Below are 21453 nucleotides of genomic sequence, written 5' to 3'. Positions count from 1 at the left end.
TGTTTTGTCCCTTGACTCATACTACAAAGATGATATAGGAATTGTATTTTAGTAAAGATTTTGTTGTTCCTATCAGAATAATAAGTGTTGTTCTATACTTATTTTCTGTCTCAGATTGGAACATCTATTCTGAAGATACAGGAATTTAGAATTTCATTGAGAAAATACTGATAGGAGCCAAAGCCTACTGTTGCTGTTGCTGTTTTTGTTTTTTGTTTTTTGTGGATTAGTAATCCATTTTGACACAGGCAACTATAATTACAAAAAAGTCTTCAATGCATCCTCATATTTTTAACTAGTTTTAAGAAGTGCTCTGCTATTCTGGAAGTGAAACTCTGAGAAGGAGTTATATCATGCTATAGATCAAGTGTTATATTGCTAATGCTGTTGTAAATGCTGATGTTAGCATTTCTGCATTCTTCAGCATCTGAAATAGCAGTTAAATGAAATAGCAAGAGCATAATCAAAGTTCTGCTGCACCTGAAAAATCTTATCCTTTCAAGTTATGGACATCTAAGCTATGAACTGGCTTTATGTGATGCCTTCAAAATGTCTGTAACTACAAGGAACAGGATTCAGATATGGAACTGTTGTACTGAAGTTAAGAATTGTACCAACACACTGGGTTTCCAACAAAATTTTCAAGCACAAAAATGTTTATTTTTCCTTCTCTTGAATATTTACAGTTTCTGGAGAGTGAAGGGTCCGTGTCACTGACTGCCAAGTATACAAGGGGCTGGACTATACAACAGGCAAAAGCAACAGAGTAGACGTTTTAGTGTAAGCCATGGGGGAAATGGTGAAAACAAATTTTCCATATTTTGCTCATATAGCATACAGACAGGAATCAAAAATAAAATCTCAAACAAAAGCTACATGTTAATGAGATAATAGAAATCTCTTACTACAGTATGTATTTTGCCCAGGAGAAGACCTGCATCATGTTCTACAAAAAATCAATTCTAAATGAATTGATGGAATAATATTAACCAAACTATACTAACAAAATATTTTAGACTGTTCTTCATGCTCAAATAACAATTGAACTTTACAACTCATAGCAAGATCTCCACCCTTCAGCAGGTTGTTCAAATTGTATTTGCCTTCTATACATAAAAGATTTTGTTTTTTAAAAATAGTGTATTTGCCATAAAGAGGAGGGCAAAGAGAAAAAGAGAGAGCAAGAGTGTAAATTACACTTTAGTATTGTAATTTTTTTTAGGCACACCATTACATCTGTCCTTGGGTCCCTCCTATTCCTCACCCAAGGACATAAGAGACTCACCAATCTGCAACTCAATCCCTTGTGCCTTTTAGACTGAAAGTGCAGATGCAAATTCTATGTACAATAAAGTAAATGTGATGAAGAGAGGAGTATAAGTCAAGCCAAGCAAGAGGTGCCACTCTATCTACAGTACAAGCCATGTTCAAATGTCAAAATTAATTGATTTCTTTATAAGGGGAAGTAAGACAGTTGTAAAGTTACATTTCATATTTAGGTCCACTTCAGTAAGAATGCTTTAAGCACTTTGGGATCAAGTATGGTTCTCAACTAAGACCACTTGGATGGATGGAATATATGCAGATATCATGCAAGTAAAATTATGTACTTACATCATTCTTATTGTAACTTTTTGTTTGGGATCTGCTACAATCAAGACTTTGGTTAGGTTTATTTCATATATAACACATGCATGGATTTGTAATTTAACTCAGTTTTATAATTTTTACAGAATGGGAGGTGGTTTTACAGAATTGTTCTAACTAAACAAAAAGGAGAGAAGAAGGAGAAAGACTGAAATGGGATGGAGAAGGGGAGAGAGATCTATCTGCCCAATTTGTTATTTCAAAGAATAATATAAGTTATTCCTTGCAAAAGCTTTTACAAAAAAATTCATAACAAAGTGATTGCACTGCTCAAAGCTGCTACCAGAGCACATATATATAGCTAACTTTCTAACTCTTGTAAATGCTCCAATTTTTGAAGAAAATCTTACTCATCATTTTTTAAGTCAAAGGAAGAGAAACCTCAGATAGTAAAGTGAAGTAACTTACTTTGCAAATGCTTGCACCACCAGTTTAAACCCATTCATTAATCACCAGTTAAAAATAGAAGCATTTGCAAGAGAAAATGCAGCAATACTTTTCAAATGTAAACCTTCAATATTATAAATATTTATTGCAAATTAAAGTTAAAATTTAACCTTACACAAGCAGACTGTAAGTAAAATACACCTACTATTATTACTATTATTATTATTATTATTATTACAACATCTTTCCAGCTAAGAGTGGAAAGCTTGAATTCAAGGCACGTTCAAGTACATTAACGCTGAAGGTTGCAGTTTTGTACACCAGAACAAAAAATAAAGTGTCTTCAGCAATGAAGGTGAAGCAAATATTGCCATAACAACAAACTACTCAGAGTGAAAATATTTCACAGTGATCACTTGATGCAGTATATGGCTGTGTGCACTAGCAGGCCTGAACTGAGTGCCAGCGGGTAAAGACATACTGCATATAGGCTCAAACAATCTGCATGTACAATTTGGACACCATCATCAGCTATAAAGTGACAGAACTAAGTTATTCTCAAATTTGGGTCTGGTGGACTGACAACAGGTTGCTGTAGTGGAACTGGAAACAACTAGAAGCTATTCTTGGCCAGAGCTGGAAACTCTGCAAGGCTCTGACCTCCCACAATTCCAGACTGCGTTGTTGAGCCCGACCATGGCATTCCAAAAAGTGGCATAGGGAAAACTCCTCCATATTGACAAAAAGGCATCACATAAGGTTTTACTGTGCCAGAAAGGGTAGTACCTGTCATAGGCACTGGCAAGGTTGGTGAAACTCCAGCAGTTAATGCGATGGGCATTGGGCAAGACACTGGAACAATGCACTTTTCCCCCACTCCTGTTCTTACTGAATTAACCTATAAAAACAAACATAAAAAGCACAGCTATATTATGCTTGTACCATTCCAACAGAGAAGTGCAATAGAACTACTTTATTCAAACTATCATTTTCTGTCCAACTGTGTCATAGTCTCCTCTGTTCTGAGGGTATATGCTGGTCTTGCTCCCTCCAGTGGCTGAGACTTTGAATGAGGTGATAAATGCAGAAAGCTGCTCTAAAACAAGAATTCTATTGGTTTCACGCAACATTACGATGAGCTCCCCCTAACTGAATCTTCTGGCCAGGCTACTTTGCCAAGGAACTTAAGACACAGTGGGGCCTCACAAAATAGCAGCCTTTTCCCCCATCAGAATTACAGAACTGAAAAGCAAACTGCTACTTTCTTTAAAGCAGCAGCAGCAGCACCACCACCCAAAATTTGACTCACTCCTTTCCTTCAACAACACCAAGAAAACCTATGGGCCTATGCATACCCATAGCAGTATGCAAACAAAACTGAAAACCCAGTGACCCAGTGTGTAGACTGAAAAATGTAGAGCAAAGCTGTTAACTCTTTCAGCCATCCCCCAACAACATATTTTACATATGTTACAGCATCACTTGGGGAAATTATGTTTTGGAACTATAACTCCCAAAGTATGAAAATATCCATATTGGCCTGGGAGCTGCTGTTCCCAAAATTTTCCAAGTGCACTGTCTGTCTGTCTGTCTCTCTCTCTCTCTCTCTCTCACACACACACACACACACACAAGCACAGTTTTACTGTTCATTAAAAATACGTAGGCACTGCAGAACTGGATGAGAGAAAGAGGCTTTCCCCCCAAATACACAGAGCAGCTGACTTCCTGAGATTGATGAGCTTAATATGGACCAAATGCCACAAAAGCCGTTATTGTACAGGAGACTGGCTGGTTCTCCTCATGGATTTGGTTAGCAGGTTTTTGCTTCACTTACTGTTTACAACTAACCCTAATCCCATAGATAAAATGAGAACTATGGAAGCATTAAAACTTAAACATCATTTAGGTTAGACTCTGTATTAAAGGGGAAGACACATTAGGATTGCTCTCATGCAACTGTGTAGGTTAATATAAGACAACTAAGTGCAATTCTATGTCTACTAAAAAAAAACACCTCCCATTTAGGTCAGTGGAACATAGGAGATTATCAGACAGTGGGAAATCAGGGAAGAAAAAGGCACACTCCCAGCAAAGTTGCATTATGTTGCTGAAAATTTTCAGACAGATTGTGCTTATTAAGGACTTAACCTGTACAGATCCAGGAATGTTCCAGCAACAAACCATTTATGGGACTTCCCCATGAATGATTTGTTTGCAGAGTATTCTTGGATCTTTATGGATTAAGTCCTGGATACGCACAATGTGTCTGAAAATCTTCAGCACAATCACATGACTTTGCCGGGAGTATGCCTTTTACTCCTGGCTCTCCCCTTCCCCCCATCTGATAATCTCCTTCATTGCATGTGTGCCTAGAACTGCAGCCTTGGACTCAATTAGATGTTCTCTGATGCTCCTGAGAAAACACTCCTAGGATCAGAGCTTCCCAGAGGACAGAAGGCAATTTGTCCTGGCTTCCTACAAAGCAAGATTACCTCAGTTCTTGTGTTCCATGTGATTGGCCACTGCCTCAGCCTGGGCATGCTGCTCACCAGAATATTTCTCACATATAAACCATTAGAAGGCAGTGGTGGGAAGGATGTTGTTGGACTGCAAGGTCCAGCAGCCCACAATGGGAATCATGTTGGGTTGCAAGTGCCAGCAGATTTCACCATCATAGCCAATGATAAGGAATACTGGGAGTCGCAGTTCAATTCTGGAAGGCCCTTGCCCTGTTGTAGGGGTGGGATGCCACTATCACATATGGCCATACCCCTATAAAACTCTGCACATTTGTACTGCTTAGGGATGCATCTAGTTGTCTAGATCAACCAACCAACCAACCAACCAACCAACCAACCAACCAACCAACCAACCAACCATCTTTTTGTCTGAGCAAATGAGAGTGGTGGGATGAGACATTCTGTTTATAGTCCTAATGCCCCCTCATCAAAACATATGGAAGAAAGTATTTATTGTCTCTTCATGGAATGTAAACTCATGCTATCTGGGCCGTCTAATAACAGGGATTTACAGGGGCTATTTTAACTCCAGCAGTGGCTTTGGCTTCTGCTCCTGGGTGGTCTAACTCTTGCCAAGACAGTGTTGCTGGAGACTCTTTAGCAGCCATGGCCAACCATTCCCACATCATTAGGAGTGTCAGCACAAGCACCTGAACAAGAGTCCAGAAATTTAGGCTTGGCAATTCAAAATGTCAAGTGGTTATACTCTCCTGCACAAAGGTGAACAGAACAGATATTTTTGTTAAAATGCTTTTGATGTTGCGCAGCACGTGAGGCAACACGTCAACACTGACACCAGATTTTCCACCTTCATGACTGTACTCAGCAGCTTGTGAGCTGGAGAAACACCTCTCCCTTTCTTAATGAGAAGGAGACACTGTAAACTTCTCTCAGATGAGGCTATTATTCTTACAAGAAGTTCCATTCTGTACAACAATATATACATCGACACCATCCACCATCCACACTAGTAGCAACCCTTTCTGAGGTGAAATGTACATTTCCCTTGTGATTCTATATCCCAACAACCCCCTCCAAAAATGAACAATGTGTGTTTCCATGAACCTTCCCATTCCACACAGTGCCTCAGCCTTTAAGCTTCCGCTCGAGATGCCATGCCCAGCTGCACTGACAACTCGTGTCTGTCTACCTGTAGGGCCTTTGTGAGGATGTCTGCAACATTTTCCTCTGAACTAATATAGATAAGACTCAATACACCATTTTGCACTAACCCCCTCACATTCTGGTACTTCACACTTATATATTTTGTCCTATTCTTTAGGTTTTCTGCTTCAGACATGGCAATGCAAGACTGTGAGCCCTCACGTACAACTGTTGAACCTGTACACTTCTCACCCAAGTCTTCCAGCAGTTGCCTCACCCACTGCACTTCTCCTGCCATCTCAGATAGTGCAGCAAACTCAGCTTCTGTGGTACTCAGTGCCATGCAACTCTGCTTTCTGCTCCTCCAAACCACTGGACTATCTGCAAATTTTACCTTGTGACTCTATATCCCAACAATTTTTATACCAAGAAAGGGAAGAAGGGTGTTAGTCAAGGCTAGGTAGTGGATCTGCATCTACCTTTGGATTTGCCAGTACTTCCTCCCGGAGTCAGTCTGAGTGGAACAAGAGCTCTCTTGGCACTGGACACTGTCCTTCAGATGTAAGGACAATACAGAGTCTAGATTGAAGAAAGTAATAGTACCACTCTATTCTCATTTGGCCAGACCTCACCGGGAATGCTATGCCCAGTTCTGGGCATCAGAATTCAGAAGGATATTGGCAAGCTGGAGCATGTCCAAAGGAGGGTGGTCAAAATGGTGAAATATCTGAAAACCATGCCCTATGAGGAGCAGTTTTGGAAGCTTTGTATATTTAGCCTGGAGAAGAAAAGGTTTAAGACAGTAGTTCCCAAACAGTGCTCTTTAAGGGATTTTGGACTTCAGCTCCCAGAATCCTAGATTATTGACCAACATGGCTGAGGCTCCTGGGAGCTGAAGAGCACAGTTTGGGGACGACTGGTTTAAGAGGTGACATGATATCCATGTTTAAATATTTGAAGGGATGTCATATTAAGGATGGAACAAGCTTGTTTTCTGATAAAGTGACTAGAGCACAGAGCAATTACAGGAAAACAACAGGAAAAAAGATTCCACCTAAACATTAGGATTTCCTGTTGTAAGAGCTGTTTGACAGTAGAATAGGATGTCTCGGTGTGTGGTGGAGTCTCTTCTGGAGGTTTTTAAACAGAAGCTGGATAGCCATCTGTTGGGAGTGCTTTGACTGTGTATTAATAATTTTTTATTTGTATTTCTCGCTTCTCCCAAGGATCGAAGCGAAATTACATCATTAAAAATACAGTACAATACAAATATGAACTATAAAATACTAAACTGAATCAAACATTCCTATTCGTTCCTTAAAATATACAAGCAACTATAATCCTATTCTTGCATGGCAGGGGGTTGGCCATACCAAGGCCCTCGAGGTGTCTTCCAATTCTATGATTCTAAGAGGTCTCCTGGCACTGGCCTCTGTCCCTTCAGATGTTCAGCACCAGCAGAGTTCCTGTTCAACTCAGAGCAGCTGGAGGACCAACAGGAGCTGAGGTTAAATTAAGAATGGATCTGTTGCTCCCTGGATTTAGTAGGTGGTGTTTCATGTCAACATGCTCTAATGCATTCCAGTCATTATTGTGTTGGTTCTGTACAGTATTCCTACAGCTGCTATGATGCATGATTTGGTCATCGTGGCAATACATAACAGCTTTCCTTATGTTTTCTGGTTGGTGGCTTCAAATCTAGTACAGTATATTAGGTTAAAGTTAAACTGCTCAGTCTTTCTCTAGAACAGTGGTTCCCAACCAGGGGGTCGGGACCCCTTTGGGGGTCGAATGATCCTTTCATAGGGGTCGCCTAAGACAGTTGGAAAACATCTATTTAATTACATTTTTGAATTAGCAATAAAAATAATTTAATGGGTTTGGGTCACCACAACATGAAGAACTGTATTAAAGGGTCATGGCATTAGGAAGGTTGGGAACCACTGCTCTAGAATATAAGCAGGGATATTCCTTGCTTCTGGTGAACCTCTCTTGCGTAAGTACAGTACTTATTTGGTTTTTTGATTCTAGGCCTTTATGGAGTTTCATGACATCTTGTGACTGGTCCATATAGACATCTTCCCAGATGCTGACCTGCTAGAAGGTTGCGTTTTCATCCAGGTGTTGGGCCTGCATCTCCTTCATGCTAGGTTGTTATACAGTGGGGCTTTGGTATTGGCTGGGGTTTGGTTATATAACCCTCTCTGGATACCAAAATCCATGGATGTTCAAGTCTCATTCAAAAGTAAAATGGTGTTGCTTAGATAAGATGGCAAAATGAAGGTTTGCTTTTTGGAATTTATATTTTTTGGAACATTTTCAATTTGTGTATGCTTGAATCCCTGGATAAAAAAATCTGTGGATATGAAGGGCCAACTGTATATCACTGGAACAAATATCTTAACATTCTTGACATATTTCTGCAAGCATCTCATGTCAACTCCTTCCACAATGCTCAACCCTCCTTGCCATTTAGTATTTCATTTTGAATCTCCACTTAAATCCATATATTTTGCTGTTAGTGGTGACTCTGCAAGTTCTCACAGTCTCTTTTGTTTATGGAGAAAAGTTATTCATTCAACTGCTGTTTTTCCCCTACTTCTAGATTTTATCACTGGATAATCTGGCAATATCCTCCTAGCAGGCTGATTCTGGTGTCTCATGTTTCTACTGTGTTAGGAGGAATTCCCTTTGTTGTCCTGCTTGACTTTTTAGGTTCTAGCTCTGGCTCTTGTGAGTCGAGTCTACTCATTGTGATTTCTGCAGCTGCTTCAACTTGTTGGCCACAGTCTCTAACTTGGCCTGCATCCATTTTTGTGGTTTGCTAATAGACTTTCTTCAAGTTTGGCCAATTTCATGGCTCTTGATCTGGAGCTTTCATTATAGTAAACTTTGTACCCCAATATCACTTCACTTTGCCTTTGTTGGAGGACTGTGTGTCCTTTACATTGTTCTCTGTATCACAGCACAGTACCCTTTGCTGCTGCTTTGTTCTCTAGTTTAGTGCATTGTACACTTGCAATCCATGGGCAGGCCTGGGTAAAGAGCTGAAGACTCGGATGTGATTTATGCTAGGCTTTCCTCCATGCCACATCTTACATTGAGTGGACTTTGGTGACAGAGTGAGTTGCAATGGCTTTGATGTAGCGTATGCATTTCATCTGTATGGGGCATAACAAAATCATGACGTCCTCTGTCAGGTCCTTTTTTCATGTTCTCGTATACTACAGGAGTTTTTCTTCCACAGGCCAAAAATGCAAATGCCCTTAATATGGGAGGTTTGATCTGGCTTCCTCAACCCGAATGTAAAAGCCTGTACAGTAAGCCATCTGCAATATATTTCACTGGTGCTTCTTCCTCATTGCAAACAAAGTCCCCTTTCCTGTGGAAATACATTTTGAGCCCTAGCTAGTTGGCCACTTCACTGAGAACTGCCTTCTCTCTTGGAAAGGTACACACAAGCTTTCTTTCACAAGGATTCTATGTCTGCCTCTGGATGATGAAGTACATGATGAAGACATATGTCTTTTGCACTGTAATCAGTCCCTCTGAAAGTCCTTTTCTTGTTGGTTATCTCATTGCCCACAGCTGTCTACCAGCCTGAAGACTCACTTTCCCTTTAAGCAGTTGATCCACTCCTCCGCAGTTTGCATGTGGGCAGATTGACCCTTTCTTTGGCCATTCCAGGTGCTTACTTATGTTACTTGGTTAGTCCTTCTTCAGGCAACTATTTCTCTTATTGAGACAGTAAACTCTGATTTTTTTTTAGCCTCTTTCTGCTATTTTTGCTTACCTTGACCACTTTCTCAGGTCTATCTCCTTCCCTACCATCCTTGTTCTAGATGTACTCATCCAACAGTTTTCATTTTGCATATTCTAGTATCAGAATATAAATTCTGGTTTCATCTCATGGATATTGCTCAGAGTACTCTATGGTTCAGAGAGATTACAAAAGAATAATACTGCAGCATGGCTATCTTATACAGTTGCCCCTTGGAACTTGCAAGGGAACTGTTTCGGAACCCTTGCGAATTCCAAAACACATGCATATTCAAGTCCCATAGGTTTGAATATATAGGCTTGTCTATACTTTTCTTCAAATGAGATGTCCAGAACTGACCACAATACTCAAGAGGAGGCCTGATCAGTGCAGAATATAGTGGGGCTCTACATTCCTTGACAAAAACTATGCTATTAATGCAGAGACAGAGAGCCTTTGCTCCCCCCCTGCAGCATCACATTGTTGTCTCCTGTTGATTTATAATCAACAATAATCCTAATATTTCTTTCACATGTAGTGCTGCTGAGCAATGTATCCCCTAATTCATCCCTGTACATTTAGTTTTTGTGGTCTAAATGCAGAATTTTGCATTTACCTCTGCTGAATTTAATTGTATTAATTACAACCTAGTTTTCTAGCTTATCAATTCTTTTCCTGTCTTCCAATGTGTCAGCCACCCCTCCCAGTTTTGTATCATCTGCAAATCAGATACAGATTCTTTCCATCCCATCATCTAAATCATTGATAAAATTACTGAAAAGCATCAGTTCCAGGGCAGAACCCACTTGAGACCTCCTTCCAGTTTGAAGCACAGCCATGGTTGGCAACTTTTTCAGCAGTTTTCCAGTCACTTATTGATCCTATCTGACAGTGTTTCCATCTATTCCATTTTTATTCAGTTTGCTAATCAAAATATCGTTGGGGATCCTAGGAAATACTTCGCTGAAATTCAGATAAAGGACATCTACAGCATTTTCACCATTTACTAAGCAAGTGACCTGGTCAACAAAAGATGTAAAGCTAGTTTGGCAGGATTTGTTCTTAACAAACCCTTGCTAGTGCCTACTAATCACTACATTGTCATCAAAATATTTGAAGACTCCTATATTATCTGTTCTAGTATTTTTCCTGGTATTGACTGTCCTGAAATTTCATGGATCTTCTTTTGCCTTTTTTTTTTTTTTTGAAGAGAGGAACAATGTTTTCTTCTCTCCAGTCCTCTGGCACATCACCCTTTCTCCAATATTTCTCAAAAATGATGGCAAGTGGTTCTACAGGTCTGTCAGCAAGTTCCTTCAGTACTTTGGTATACATTTCATCTGGACCTGTAGATTTGAACTCTTTTAGGTTAACAAGGTAATTCCTGACTACAGTGAGCCCATACGCGGACTCGTTATAGGTGGCTTTCAGCTTATGTGGAAGCCACTGGGACAATGGGAGAATGGCGCATGCACCCATGGCATGCATGCACCCGTGGCATGCATGCACACCCCGCAGCAAGCACGAGCCCCATTATATTTAATGGGGCTTAAGCATAAGTGCTTTTTATCTTACGCGGGGGGCGGGGGGGCGGGCGGGTCCGAAACGGATCCCCCACGTAAGGCAAGGGCGGACTGTAATTCTTTATCAATTTTGATTTGCAAGATGGATTTCTTGCCCAGGTCTCTGATGTTGCATGGAAGCACGTGGTCCTTTTTTTGCGAGGGTGGGTGGATGGTGGATGAAGCAAAATAGGTACTCAGCTCTTCTGCATTTTCATTGTGATCTGTTAACATTTTACCATCCTTGCTGAGCACCAGCCCATTATTTACTTCATCATTCCCTTGCTTCAAACATAATGAAAAAACCCCTTTTGTTGTCTTTGCTTGACTAGGCAGTCTCAGCTTGTTTTGAGCTTTAGCTTTCCTTATACTATTACTGCAAGCTTGGGCTAAGTACATAAGGTGTATATAAAACATAAATGAATTTTATGTTTAGATTTGAGTCCCATCTCCAAGATATCTCATTATGCATATGCAAATATTCCAAAATCTGAAAAAATCCCAAATCCCAAACACTTTTGGTCCTAAGCAATTTCAGATAAGGGAGACTCAAGCTGTAGTTATATAATGCTAGTGTCTGCTAGCTTTACCCCCAAGCAAGTCAGTGACTCAGCACTGTAACACAGCCAAAAACAAACAAAAGCCCACATACAAGTCTTAAAAAACTGACACTGTCAAAGAGTCAAGGAAGACCCCCAAAACACAGCTCATCCTCTGTGCACTCGCTCTCCTCATGGACTGAGCTCCAAAGCTTGAGGCAGCAGATGGCTCCACTCCAAAGCAAGTTAGTGACTCAGCATAAGCCTCAGCCCCTTTGACCATGTGCTCAGGGAGAGCACATGACTCAAAACAAACAAAAGCTCCTTTACAAGTCTTCAGAAATAAACACAAAGAATCAAGGATGATTCCCAAAACATAGCTCACCTGCCCTTTCCTCTATCTCTTGCTCCCACCATTTATAAATTATATTATCCCAGTGCTCATCTAAATGAGCCAAATAAAATGGTCCTCACAGCGACCTGTCTTCACAATGCAGGACCATAAGTTCCAAATTGAGTGTCTTGACTGGCTTCACAATGAATCTGTCCTACCCCTCACTTAAAACTAGTTTTTAAAAACCTACCTTTTGATTAGGATTTTTCAGGAAAACCCAGAGCAATCCATAACAACACTATGTGACTGTCTACACATGTTGCCCTGGTGTCACTGCTGCTGGTATGGATCACTGCCAATGAAATCACAATGACGTGCCTTGTTTTTGATATCAGAGAGAGCAACTTGTGCTAGTGGTACTGGGTGACACAGCAGGGATGCATGTATAGACAGCCATCTGGCATTGCTATGAACTGTGTAGGTAATTGGTATGTGTGTGTGAGAAACCCAGGGAAGCTCCAGGGCCAGAATACTTCAGGAGGAGCCTGGAGTATTGTAACTGGTGTTGAAGAGCCCTTAGACTCATAGTCATTTATTCTATTAGCCTGACATCAATCTATGGAAATGGGGGAAGTTTTTCAGACACGTTTGCACCAAAGATCAATAACACGAAAATAAAGCGAACGGAAAGCTCACAAAAATGATGCCTTTTTATTTTCGGAAGTTCCTGAAAGTAAAAAGGTATCATTTCTGTCTACTTTCTGTTCATTTTATTTTTGCGTTATTTCTCTTTGGAAGAAATGTCGCCTGAAAAACATCCTGCATCTGCGGGCTTTTTCTACTTTTAAATCCCATTTCTGCCCAGGATTCATCTAGTGTGATACAGTCCTATGTAAATATGCTTAGTTACAGGGCCCCATATAATCTCATGTTTGTTTGTGACCATCCACCCCAAACACAGCAGACACATTGTTGAATAATTATGCTCAGTCTGCCAGACCACTGAGGGCAGTGGAATGGCCATGCATTAAAGGTTCAGAGTCTAATGAGTGTGAATGTTCCCACAGAAATGTGAACAACTCTGCATATCTGCATTTTTTTGCCTCAGCTGCTTTGCTGATGCAGGTCGGGAACTACTAATGGAAAATTCAGAGGCAGGGAAAGTTAACAGAGTGGGATATTTAGAGATATTTTATCTCAATTGATGGGGTTACTATTAACCCCATCAATTGAGACAAAATACCTCTAAATTCTTATGGTCAGAAGGAATTAAGAAGGTAAAACCAAAGGAAGAGTGATGTAATTCAGGTTGCAGAGCCCCTATGCCAGGATGGGGGAACTGTGAGAGGCTGGGCAGGATTTTTGTCATATTTTGGGGTCTTCTGGGCCAGTTTAATCCTAGGAGAGCCCCTTTTTAGCAACAGAAAGTCATTTTTTGTTTAAAACAAATCCACTCCTTGGCCAAAAATGCCTCTCACACTCATAGAGGTCGCTTATGGGGCAAAAATTTTTTTAAAGAAAAAAAAATCAAATTGCTTGGTGGTCCCGAGACCACAACAGCAGCCAATGGGGGTAGCCTGCAGGTCACACTTTGCCTTCCTTATGCCATTTCCTGCCAATACGCCAAATTACTTCCCTCAGCTGATACTATTTAGTTCAGGTAGTATCTAGAAAATTTCCCTTCATTATTTGGAAGGCAACCTTAGTGCAATGGGAAAATTTTCAGCTATTCAGTCTCACTTTGCAGCTACCTATACCAGTGTTTCTCAAATTATCTGATGTAGGGAATTGGTAATTTCCCTCCTTCCAAAGTGCCAGGGCCTGGTACCATATTTTTTTTCTTTCCTGGGAACTTATTGCCGATCAGCAGCTGAAGCCTTGTGGAGCAGCATTGATTTGCAGTCCACCACTTTAAATAGCACTGGCTTATACCATCCCTTACAAATGTCATAAATGGTCTCCCATTTTTTGGGATACCAAAAAATTACTGGGTTTTTTTGGTGTCTAGCAATTTGCTCTTGAATTTCAGATTTACATTTTGTTTGACCACATTTTGCATGTTTTCTTTCTTCTCTTCACTGTTATTTAATAAAATTGGCACTTCTTTTGTATCTTTTCCCACCCTTTTCTAAACATCGTATCAATTTTATTGGTTTCTTTAATAATTTTAAATAATATCCAAGATTTTTGAAGAAAACTGATGTTTCTCTGCATTCTATAAACATTTCACATATTCTCTCTCTTTGGTCTATAAGTTAATCTTGGACAACTGTTATGTGGAGATGATTGTCTACATGGCTACAAAAGCCATTATTATTTGTTCTTGCTGTGTATAATAAGAAAACTCTTCCTTATCTAGATCTTGCATTTCTGCACACATACACACACACACTGCTAGCATGAATCATACCACTGCTTTCTCTTGTTCAGTCATTCAGCTTGACTTTAGCTGCTCTCCATGTGATTCAGGAGACATATTTTTCAGTAAATATAACTAGAATATGGTGAAAATGTATCCAGACTATCTTAGATTCAGTAACAGTCACACAAATCTAGTAAGAGAGATCTGTAAACATACTATTAGGAAGATGCCTTACATTAATCAGGCCATACTATTTATCAGTCTAATGCAAAGTTGGTTATTCTGACAGGGAGAATAGTCTCACTGGAGTCTCCAGGGACTCCATAAGCCATTCCTGATTCTAACCTGGAATACTAGGTATCAATATCAATATCAAGTACATTTCTATACCACTTATCAGTGCACTTAAGCACTCCCTAAGCGGTTTACAAAGTGTAAGCTAATTGCCCCCCAACAAGCTGGGTAATTATTTTAGCAACCTCGGAAGGATGCAAGCCTGAGTTAAGCCTAAGCCCCTGGGCTGGTACTGAACTCGCAACCATATGGTTTTGAGTGAATGGCTGCAGCACAGGCATTTAACCACTGCACCACCTGGCTCCTGGTACTTTCAAACCTGGTACTTTCTGCACAGTCTCCTACAAACAAACTCCACTTGCTATCAGTGTGTATTTGTATATGCACTTAGAAGTGTGTCTCTGTTTACATCATGAGCTCTACTGAAACAGCGCAGGAGAGAGGTCAACAGGGTCACCTCCAGATGTTTAGGACTACAACTGACTGGGGCTTACAGCTATTCTAGCCCAAAATATCTGAAGGGCACCAGTGTAGTTACTCCTACATTTGGATGCATCTTTAGGTGGATGCACAACCACATCTAGGACCACAATTGCTACATGTGATGAGATATAAAGCCTATGTTTATTGTAAAACAGAAAGTAAAACAATTAACTAAATTTATATATTACACCTAGAACATATAACAGCCTTTTCCAGTGAGAACCTCTTTCTCTGACTGGCTTACAAAGTTTTGTTGTTATATTTTCTTTCTAATACAGGGAGAAATTAACCAAACATTATATTATCCAGAAGGCAAGATACACGATGCTCTTAAAGCAAGTACTGACTTTATTACATCCAATTTTCAGATCTCCATCTTATACTCACACAAGAATCCATACTTTTTATCCAACTAGCTAGAGACAAGCCCATGTAGATGCACATTTCTGCTATTTTCAGTTTGTTTTACTTATCGTCTACTACAGGCTGGTCACTGAAACAGCATATGTGCCCTTTATATTAGCTTTGCCATTTATTCCTGTTTTGCAGTTTTTCCTCTCTAAACTTTTTGATAATGCTTTGTAACTTTTTCTGACAAAATAGTTAGGACACAAAATGAAACATAAACCTTTATTTCAAGAATTATTAGACTGTTTTTAGGAGTTTTAAGAATATTTTCATGTATTTTAAAAATGTTTTATCTTTGTATTGTTTTAATTGGTAGAGAAAAATAAAATAATAAATTTTTATATACAATATAACCCAAGGGGCTCTGCTTGCTACGCAGTTCTCACAACAGAATTCTTTGAATAGGAAAAAGATTTTTAAGACTAAAAAACCTTCTATATGATGAACGATGGCCAAGATGAAGCATCACACTAGTGGACTGTGATGAACTGCCAGACATAGCTACATATGTTCTCACATTGCTGCACACTTGACCTACCCATTTCTAGCTAGGTGTCTTCCTGTGGCCCTTCAATGGCCAGCAGGAGAATAAGGAGGAGATAGGGGACAACCAGGCAGCTCCTCAACTCCATTCCCACACCCATCTGCAGGAAGATATCATCCTTGTTGACCTCTGGAATACCCCTGGAAAGTCAAGATGGATGCCTTTTTTTCTCTGTGGGTGGCTAAAGGAACAGAGCCAGCAGGCTGTCAGGCTGCCCTTCATCCTCCTTGTCTATTCCCCTGTCCACTGAATGCCCATGGAGAGGTGTACCCAACCAGAAAATAACTTGGTGGCTGGAGGAGGAGATATAGGATATGAAAGTACTGAATATCTAAATTCAGCATGATCAAAGAAGTTGAATATAAGTAAAATTTTCAGTTATATCTATGTATGTTGCTAACAGTATGCCAACCTACATACCTCCTTTACTTTTCAAAAATTACACTCCATGCACATTTCTTGTTCCTTTAAGGAACTACAAGCTAAATATAGCCACTTGCATATGAGCAACTTTGAAAACCTAAAGAAAAACCTAAATCTTTGCAGACCCTTCATGCTTCATAGTCAAACTAAGAGGTGAAGTGCTTTATTGTAGTTCTTACTGCAACAGGAGCAAAGAGAGCTAAGTTCCTTTTTTATCAAAGAAAGAAAAAATGTTTGTTATACTGCCTATTGTGTTTTTGATAAGCAAATAAAACAGGACAAGAGAATTCTTGTAAGCTTTTATGCAACTGATCCAATTAAGTCACCAGATTTTTTTAAAGTAACATACAAAGTTTTCTTGGATAAATGATGCTGCTGAAAGCAACAAAACTATTTCCTGAATAAAAATAACACAAAATGAATACTCTGTGGGACAGATAGTACATTTGTACTGAAACAGCATGTATGCAACTGTCATCATTAGTAGAGATTTGCCTGCAGTGTCACTGTGTATATTCTTAAGAACGAATAAGATCTGATAGGAGAAACTATGTCTTCTTTTGGTACAGTATTTCTCAGCCCTTTTCTTCACTCTTGGGACTAGCTACAAGAGTATGAACACACTGTTTGCAAAAGCTTAGCACTAGCTTTTTCAAAATCCTTACTGGATCAGAAGAACAAGTGTGATGTGTTTGTTCTTTTGCCATTGTTATGCCCAATTGATTAGAGGATTGGCAAAATGCAAGCCTACTTCCTGCATTTAATTGTCTCACTGGAAGGGGAAATGAAAAAAATAACACGTTGAAATACTACTGGGCTTCAGTATTTCTATTATGGAACTCCTTTATATTATGATAGTGCTCTTTGAATCAATTAATATTTCAGAGGAGTGTTCCAGGGTTGCAATGTGAGACTAATTTCATCACAGGTAATTTCCTTGAGTAATGAAAGCTCTACATGTGTTTGAAATAGTATTCAAGGTGTGCTGGACAAGTGAATGTTAATATGCAATCTACAGTGATCTCAATTAGCCTAAGATATAACATAAGTGTGTCTTTACAGAGAGACATTTGACTCAGCTTGCAACCATTTGCAGCTAGTTAGGTCAAAAACCCTCCTAAGAATCAAGACCTGAGATTCTGAAAAAATAAAAACTAATTGCTAAGGCAGATTTCCTATACTCACTTCCATTCTGTATGTCGGTTTCTTTTAAGAAAACAATCTAATCATTACAACAAAGTCCCATAATCCTGTGAAAACTGTTACTCAGAAAATGCAACCTTTGATTTAAAATATTTCAACAGAGAACCAGCTCCAACATTCAAGATTTTTTTTTATAGAAAGTACATAAAAGTTATCTATCAATCATAAATTATTTTAAGGGCAGACAATTCTTCCCCTTATACAAATACAGTCCCTTCTCTTTCCCATTATCATAGTTTTCCTTTGTTTCTCTAGCCTTGTGTTTCCCATCATTATAACTTTATGCATACCCCTTTCAGACAGCAGAAAGAAAGAAAAGCAGCAGTAATTTTCCAGGGAAATCTGGCAAATTTCAGGGTAAAACCATGGGAAGTTTGATAAATGACACGTATCTGATAATTGTACTTTAAAACATAGCTTTAAAATGTTTTATGGTCCTGCTCTCCAAGTATTTCCTCTAACTTCATGTGCCTTGATTTGATATCTTTAATGTATTACTTTTTCAGGGACATAAACACAAAGCTGTCTTTGAAGAGGGGCTGCACCAATCTCCTCAACTACAGAGGATGCTGCCCATTTATATTTTACATATGAAGCATCCCATCTTCAAAGAAATTGGTGCCAGCTCCTGTTCATTGTAGCTGGGTCTATGTACTATGTGTGTGGAATAGAAGTGGTAGAGAAGTGGATCAATTCTATGGTACTATGGCTTAATATGTGCATACTTTCTTTTACACACACTTAGAAACACATGGTGCTTGAGGATTACCATTTGGGTGGACATGGGTAATGGTGGTGAGATGGTGAGGCATGGTGAGGAGATGACAAAGTGTCCATCTTTCAGGAATATTATTAAATAGGGTTTTCTCTTGGGAAAATCCATATGAAATATTATGTAATTATTTAGGTAATTTAAAAATAACATTTAAGCTGAAATCCCATACATACTTGCCTGTTAGTAAGTCCTAGTAAATTCAAAGGGCCCTACTTCTAAGTAGGCATGTACAGGATTGCATAGCCAGTTGCCATCTTTCCTTTTTAAAGATGGAGTATTGGCACAGTCTGTTGCAAAATGACAGTTAATAAACTGCTATCAGCATACCAAGAAAGTTAATGATACATAGAAAAAGAACATAAAATAAATTTCACCAATGTTGTTAGAATGCGTATAAGACAAGCAGCATTTGATTACCAATGAATGTATTGCTGTATACCAACTATTGTCACAATTCTCCATTTGTAAAAAGAATATACGGAACCATACATTGTCAAGATCAAGTTTAAGTAGACAAAACATTCTTAAGCTATTTTTAATATTTAATGAAGTGAAATGGATATTTATATGGAATATGCTCTTCTAAGCTCATGTCCTCCAAATATCAGTTCTGCAATGGCTCTCAGGCACAAAGTAAAATGTAACACTCTTCAAGGAGTCCCACTTACTCCACATGTCTCATTCTGTGTCTGCATGGGATTAGCCTTTGGCTCCATGTCTTGCCGTTTTTGGTTCTGCTTAAGTTGATTCAAGGATGGTTTTGCTTGTACAGCTCCCACAGTTTTGCTTGTCCATTGATCCACCAATTTGTGGAGATCGTCCGTGAAAGTTCCTTTCTTGTTGTTACTGTTGTTGGCTTGTACCTGAACCTGTAGCGTTGTTTGTGGTAGAGGGTCTGGATATGCTACAAGACTGTTTGTTGAGGATCCTAAGACATCACAGAAAGAGAAGAATCAGCAGTGTACATCAAAAAAGATCAACCTACTTTCCTTCCTTTGTCCACTTCATTTCATGATATTTCCAAAACCACAACTGTCTGTTTTTCATCTAGTTGCTTTCTCTGAAGAACATTTTTGCTTCAAAAATAATGTAATAAATTACATACATTCTACTGGTTTGGAATTATTCAAAAAATTGCATTGTGAATATACTGTTTTATATGTTTCATAATGATTGGACATTTGCTTTTATACAGATCCACTGGAATTTAGATATAGAAAAAGAACAGAAAATCAAATGTAGAGAGCAACAAAGTTGGGATAGATACCAAGAGTTTATTATTTGTCCGTTGCTGTTTTAGCATTGGTTTCCACTTAGACTCTGGTTGTTTGCAGTTCAAGTTGCAACCCTACACACACCTAACTGGAAATAAGTCTACTAAACTCATTAGCGCTTACTTTTTTGTAGTCATACAAAAGACTGTGCTATTACTACCCAAAACCTTAAATACTGATTTGAAACTTTCTGATTTTTTAGCCAGAACCACTACTACCACCCCTCTGGACATTCTGAAGTCCAGTTTTTCATTTTTGTTTTACTTGCAGTCCAGGCTACTAATCACATTGTTCCTTTGCATGATTTAACGTAAGCCCTAATAAAAGAAAATACCAAATTAAATTTCAGAGAACTTTTCAAGGGCCACATTCCAGTGATGGGAAAACCAAGAAATGTAATTATTGGGGGGAGGGGAGGAGAGAATGAAGACATTGCCCCTCTCCCAAATAATTCTGAACCTCCCAACTGGAATTTTCCTTCAATCCCCACATTTCTAGCACTGCAGTAATTTAAAACATTGGCTACACATTTAGAAATAGAGTGAGGGCATCCCAAGACAACAAAGAGACAAGGCTACCAAGGGAATGCAAACACAGCAAGTATAAGAGTCCTAAGTATGAATGTTTTTCAATGTCTCATTCTTTGACATGCTAGAAATTTGAGGACCAAAAAGAAAGTTCACCATGAGGCAGAATTCTACTTTGGAAGGGCAAGGCTCTCATTTTGCCCCTTTCTGGTAGCTACAGCAAAAGGGAGGGAGCAGAGAAGCATATTTTTGGTTAAAGCTGTTACTAAGAGTGACCAAAATTTAGGGGATACATTGCATTCTTTTACGATGGAAGGGAAATTAAAAAGCTGGGAACCAACCAATGATAGTGTCATAAGGATGGTTTCATGGAGAGTCCGGAGTGTCAGACTGGAACACAGAAAGGCCAGTTTAGGCCCAAGTGTCTTAAATCCCTCCACTCTGATCTAAATGAAATCACAGCAAAACTGTAACTTCAGCCCTCCAAATGTTCCTGTTCTTATGGAACCCCTAATCGTCCAATTCCACTCTCCTGAGTTTAAAGAGAGAGTAAGTATTTTACAAGAAAAAGAAAATATGCTAGAGGCACCAGCAGTAGTAATCACAGAAGACCATGATCTGAAAGATTAGGGACATGACATATAAATGCAGCTATCTAGCAGTATTGAAAACTGGGACTGCCAGTGCTGAAATAATTACTTGGAACACGTTGTGAATCAAAGTGATGAAATCAATGTCTACACAAAAAGTGCCACAGAGCAATATCAATTGACTGGTGAATATTTTAAAAACTGTTTGAAAAATATCAGCATGAATTCCTGAGACCAAAATTTGAAGCAAAAAAGTTCAGAGCTGTAGTGAAATTACATTTATGATGAGCAAATGTGCAAAAATCTTATTCTCATTGACCCAAGTTTTCAAAGATAATGATGTTTACTATTATTATATGTACTGAGTGATTAAACAAGAATGGTGCAAAACCAAAGCTGTTCTTAGCCGGTTTGGTACCATCCCTTTTGAATCACCCTGTACATATGAGGTTTTTTAAAATTCATTCATTTACACCTGCATTTTAAAACCTGTTGCACACCCAACATGTGTGAGTTTTTACACTCTTAAAAAAAATGAACAAGTGAAAAGTACCCACCCTTAAACCTCAACTCCTATTCAGTGCTACAAGCATCTCAATAGGTGTGAGGAAGTGTTAAATTGTATTAGCCAACCAGCCACAGAAAAAGCATTGTAAATAAGCAGTGTTAATTAAAATTAATGAACTCACAACTCAGCATTGTCTGATAAAAACAC

The 21453-nt window shown here is 39.0% G+C and overlaps 1 protein-coding gene across 7 annotated transcripts in view; it reads right to left on the bottom strand.

Moving 5' to 3' along the window:
* LOC149321477 (serine/threonine-protein kinase WNK2-like) overlaps nucleotides 1–21453 on the bottom strand; it is a 155823-nt gene that overhangs the window by 12860 nt on the left and 121510 nt on the right. For 2 of the 7 annotated variants that reach the window (XR_016281050.1, XM_089522920.1), the window contains exons 28-29: nucleotides 19016–19275; nucleotides 2821–2932 (exon numbers count right to left, since the gene is read on the bottom strand). Coding sequence is in view for 6 of the 7 variants with exons in the window: in XM_089522920.1 (XP_089379046.1) it covers nucleotides 2821–2932; nucleotides 19016–19275 (372 nt within the window). In the remaining variant the exon portion in view is untranslated. Of the gene's footprint in view, nucleotides 1–224; nucleotides 2933–19015; nucleotides 19276–21453 lie in introns of those variants that run through there. The other 5 variants (XM_089522906.1, XM_089522928.1, XM_089522897.1 and 2 more) reach the window with 4 other exon arrangements.

Source organism: Sceloporus occidentalis, unplaced genomic scaffold (genome assembly GCF_023333645.1).
Source record: "Sceloporus occidentalis isolate IW3139 unplaced genomic scaffold, rSceOcc1.0.p SCAF_1, whole genome shotgun sequence".
Classification (NCBI taxonomy): Eukaryota; Metazoa; Chordata; class Lepidosauria; order Squamata; family Phrynosomatidae; genus Sceloporus; species Sceloporus occidentalis.
This window is presented reverse-complemented; position numbering and strand designations above follow the sequence as displayed.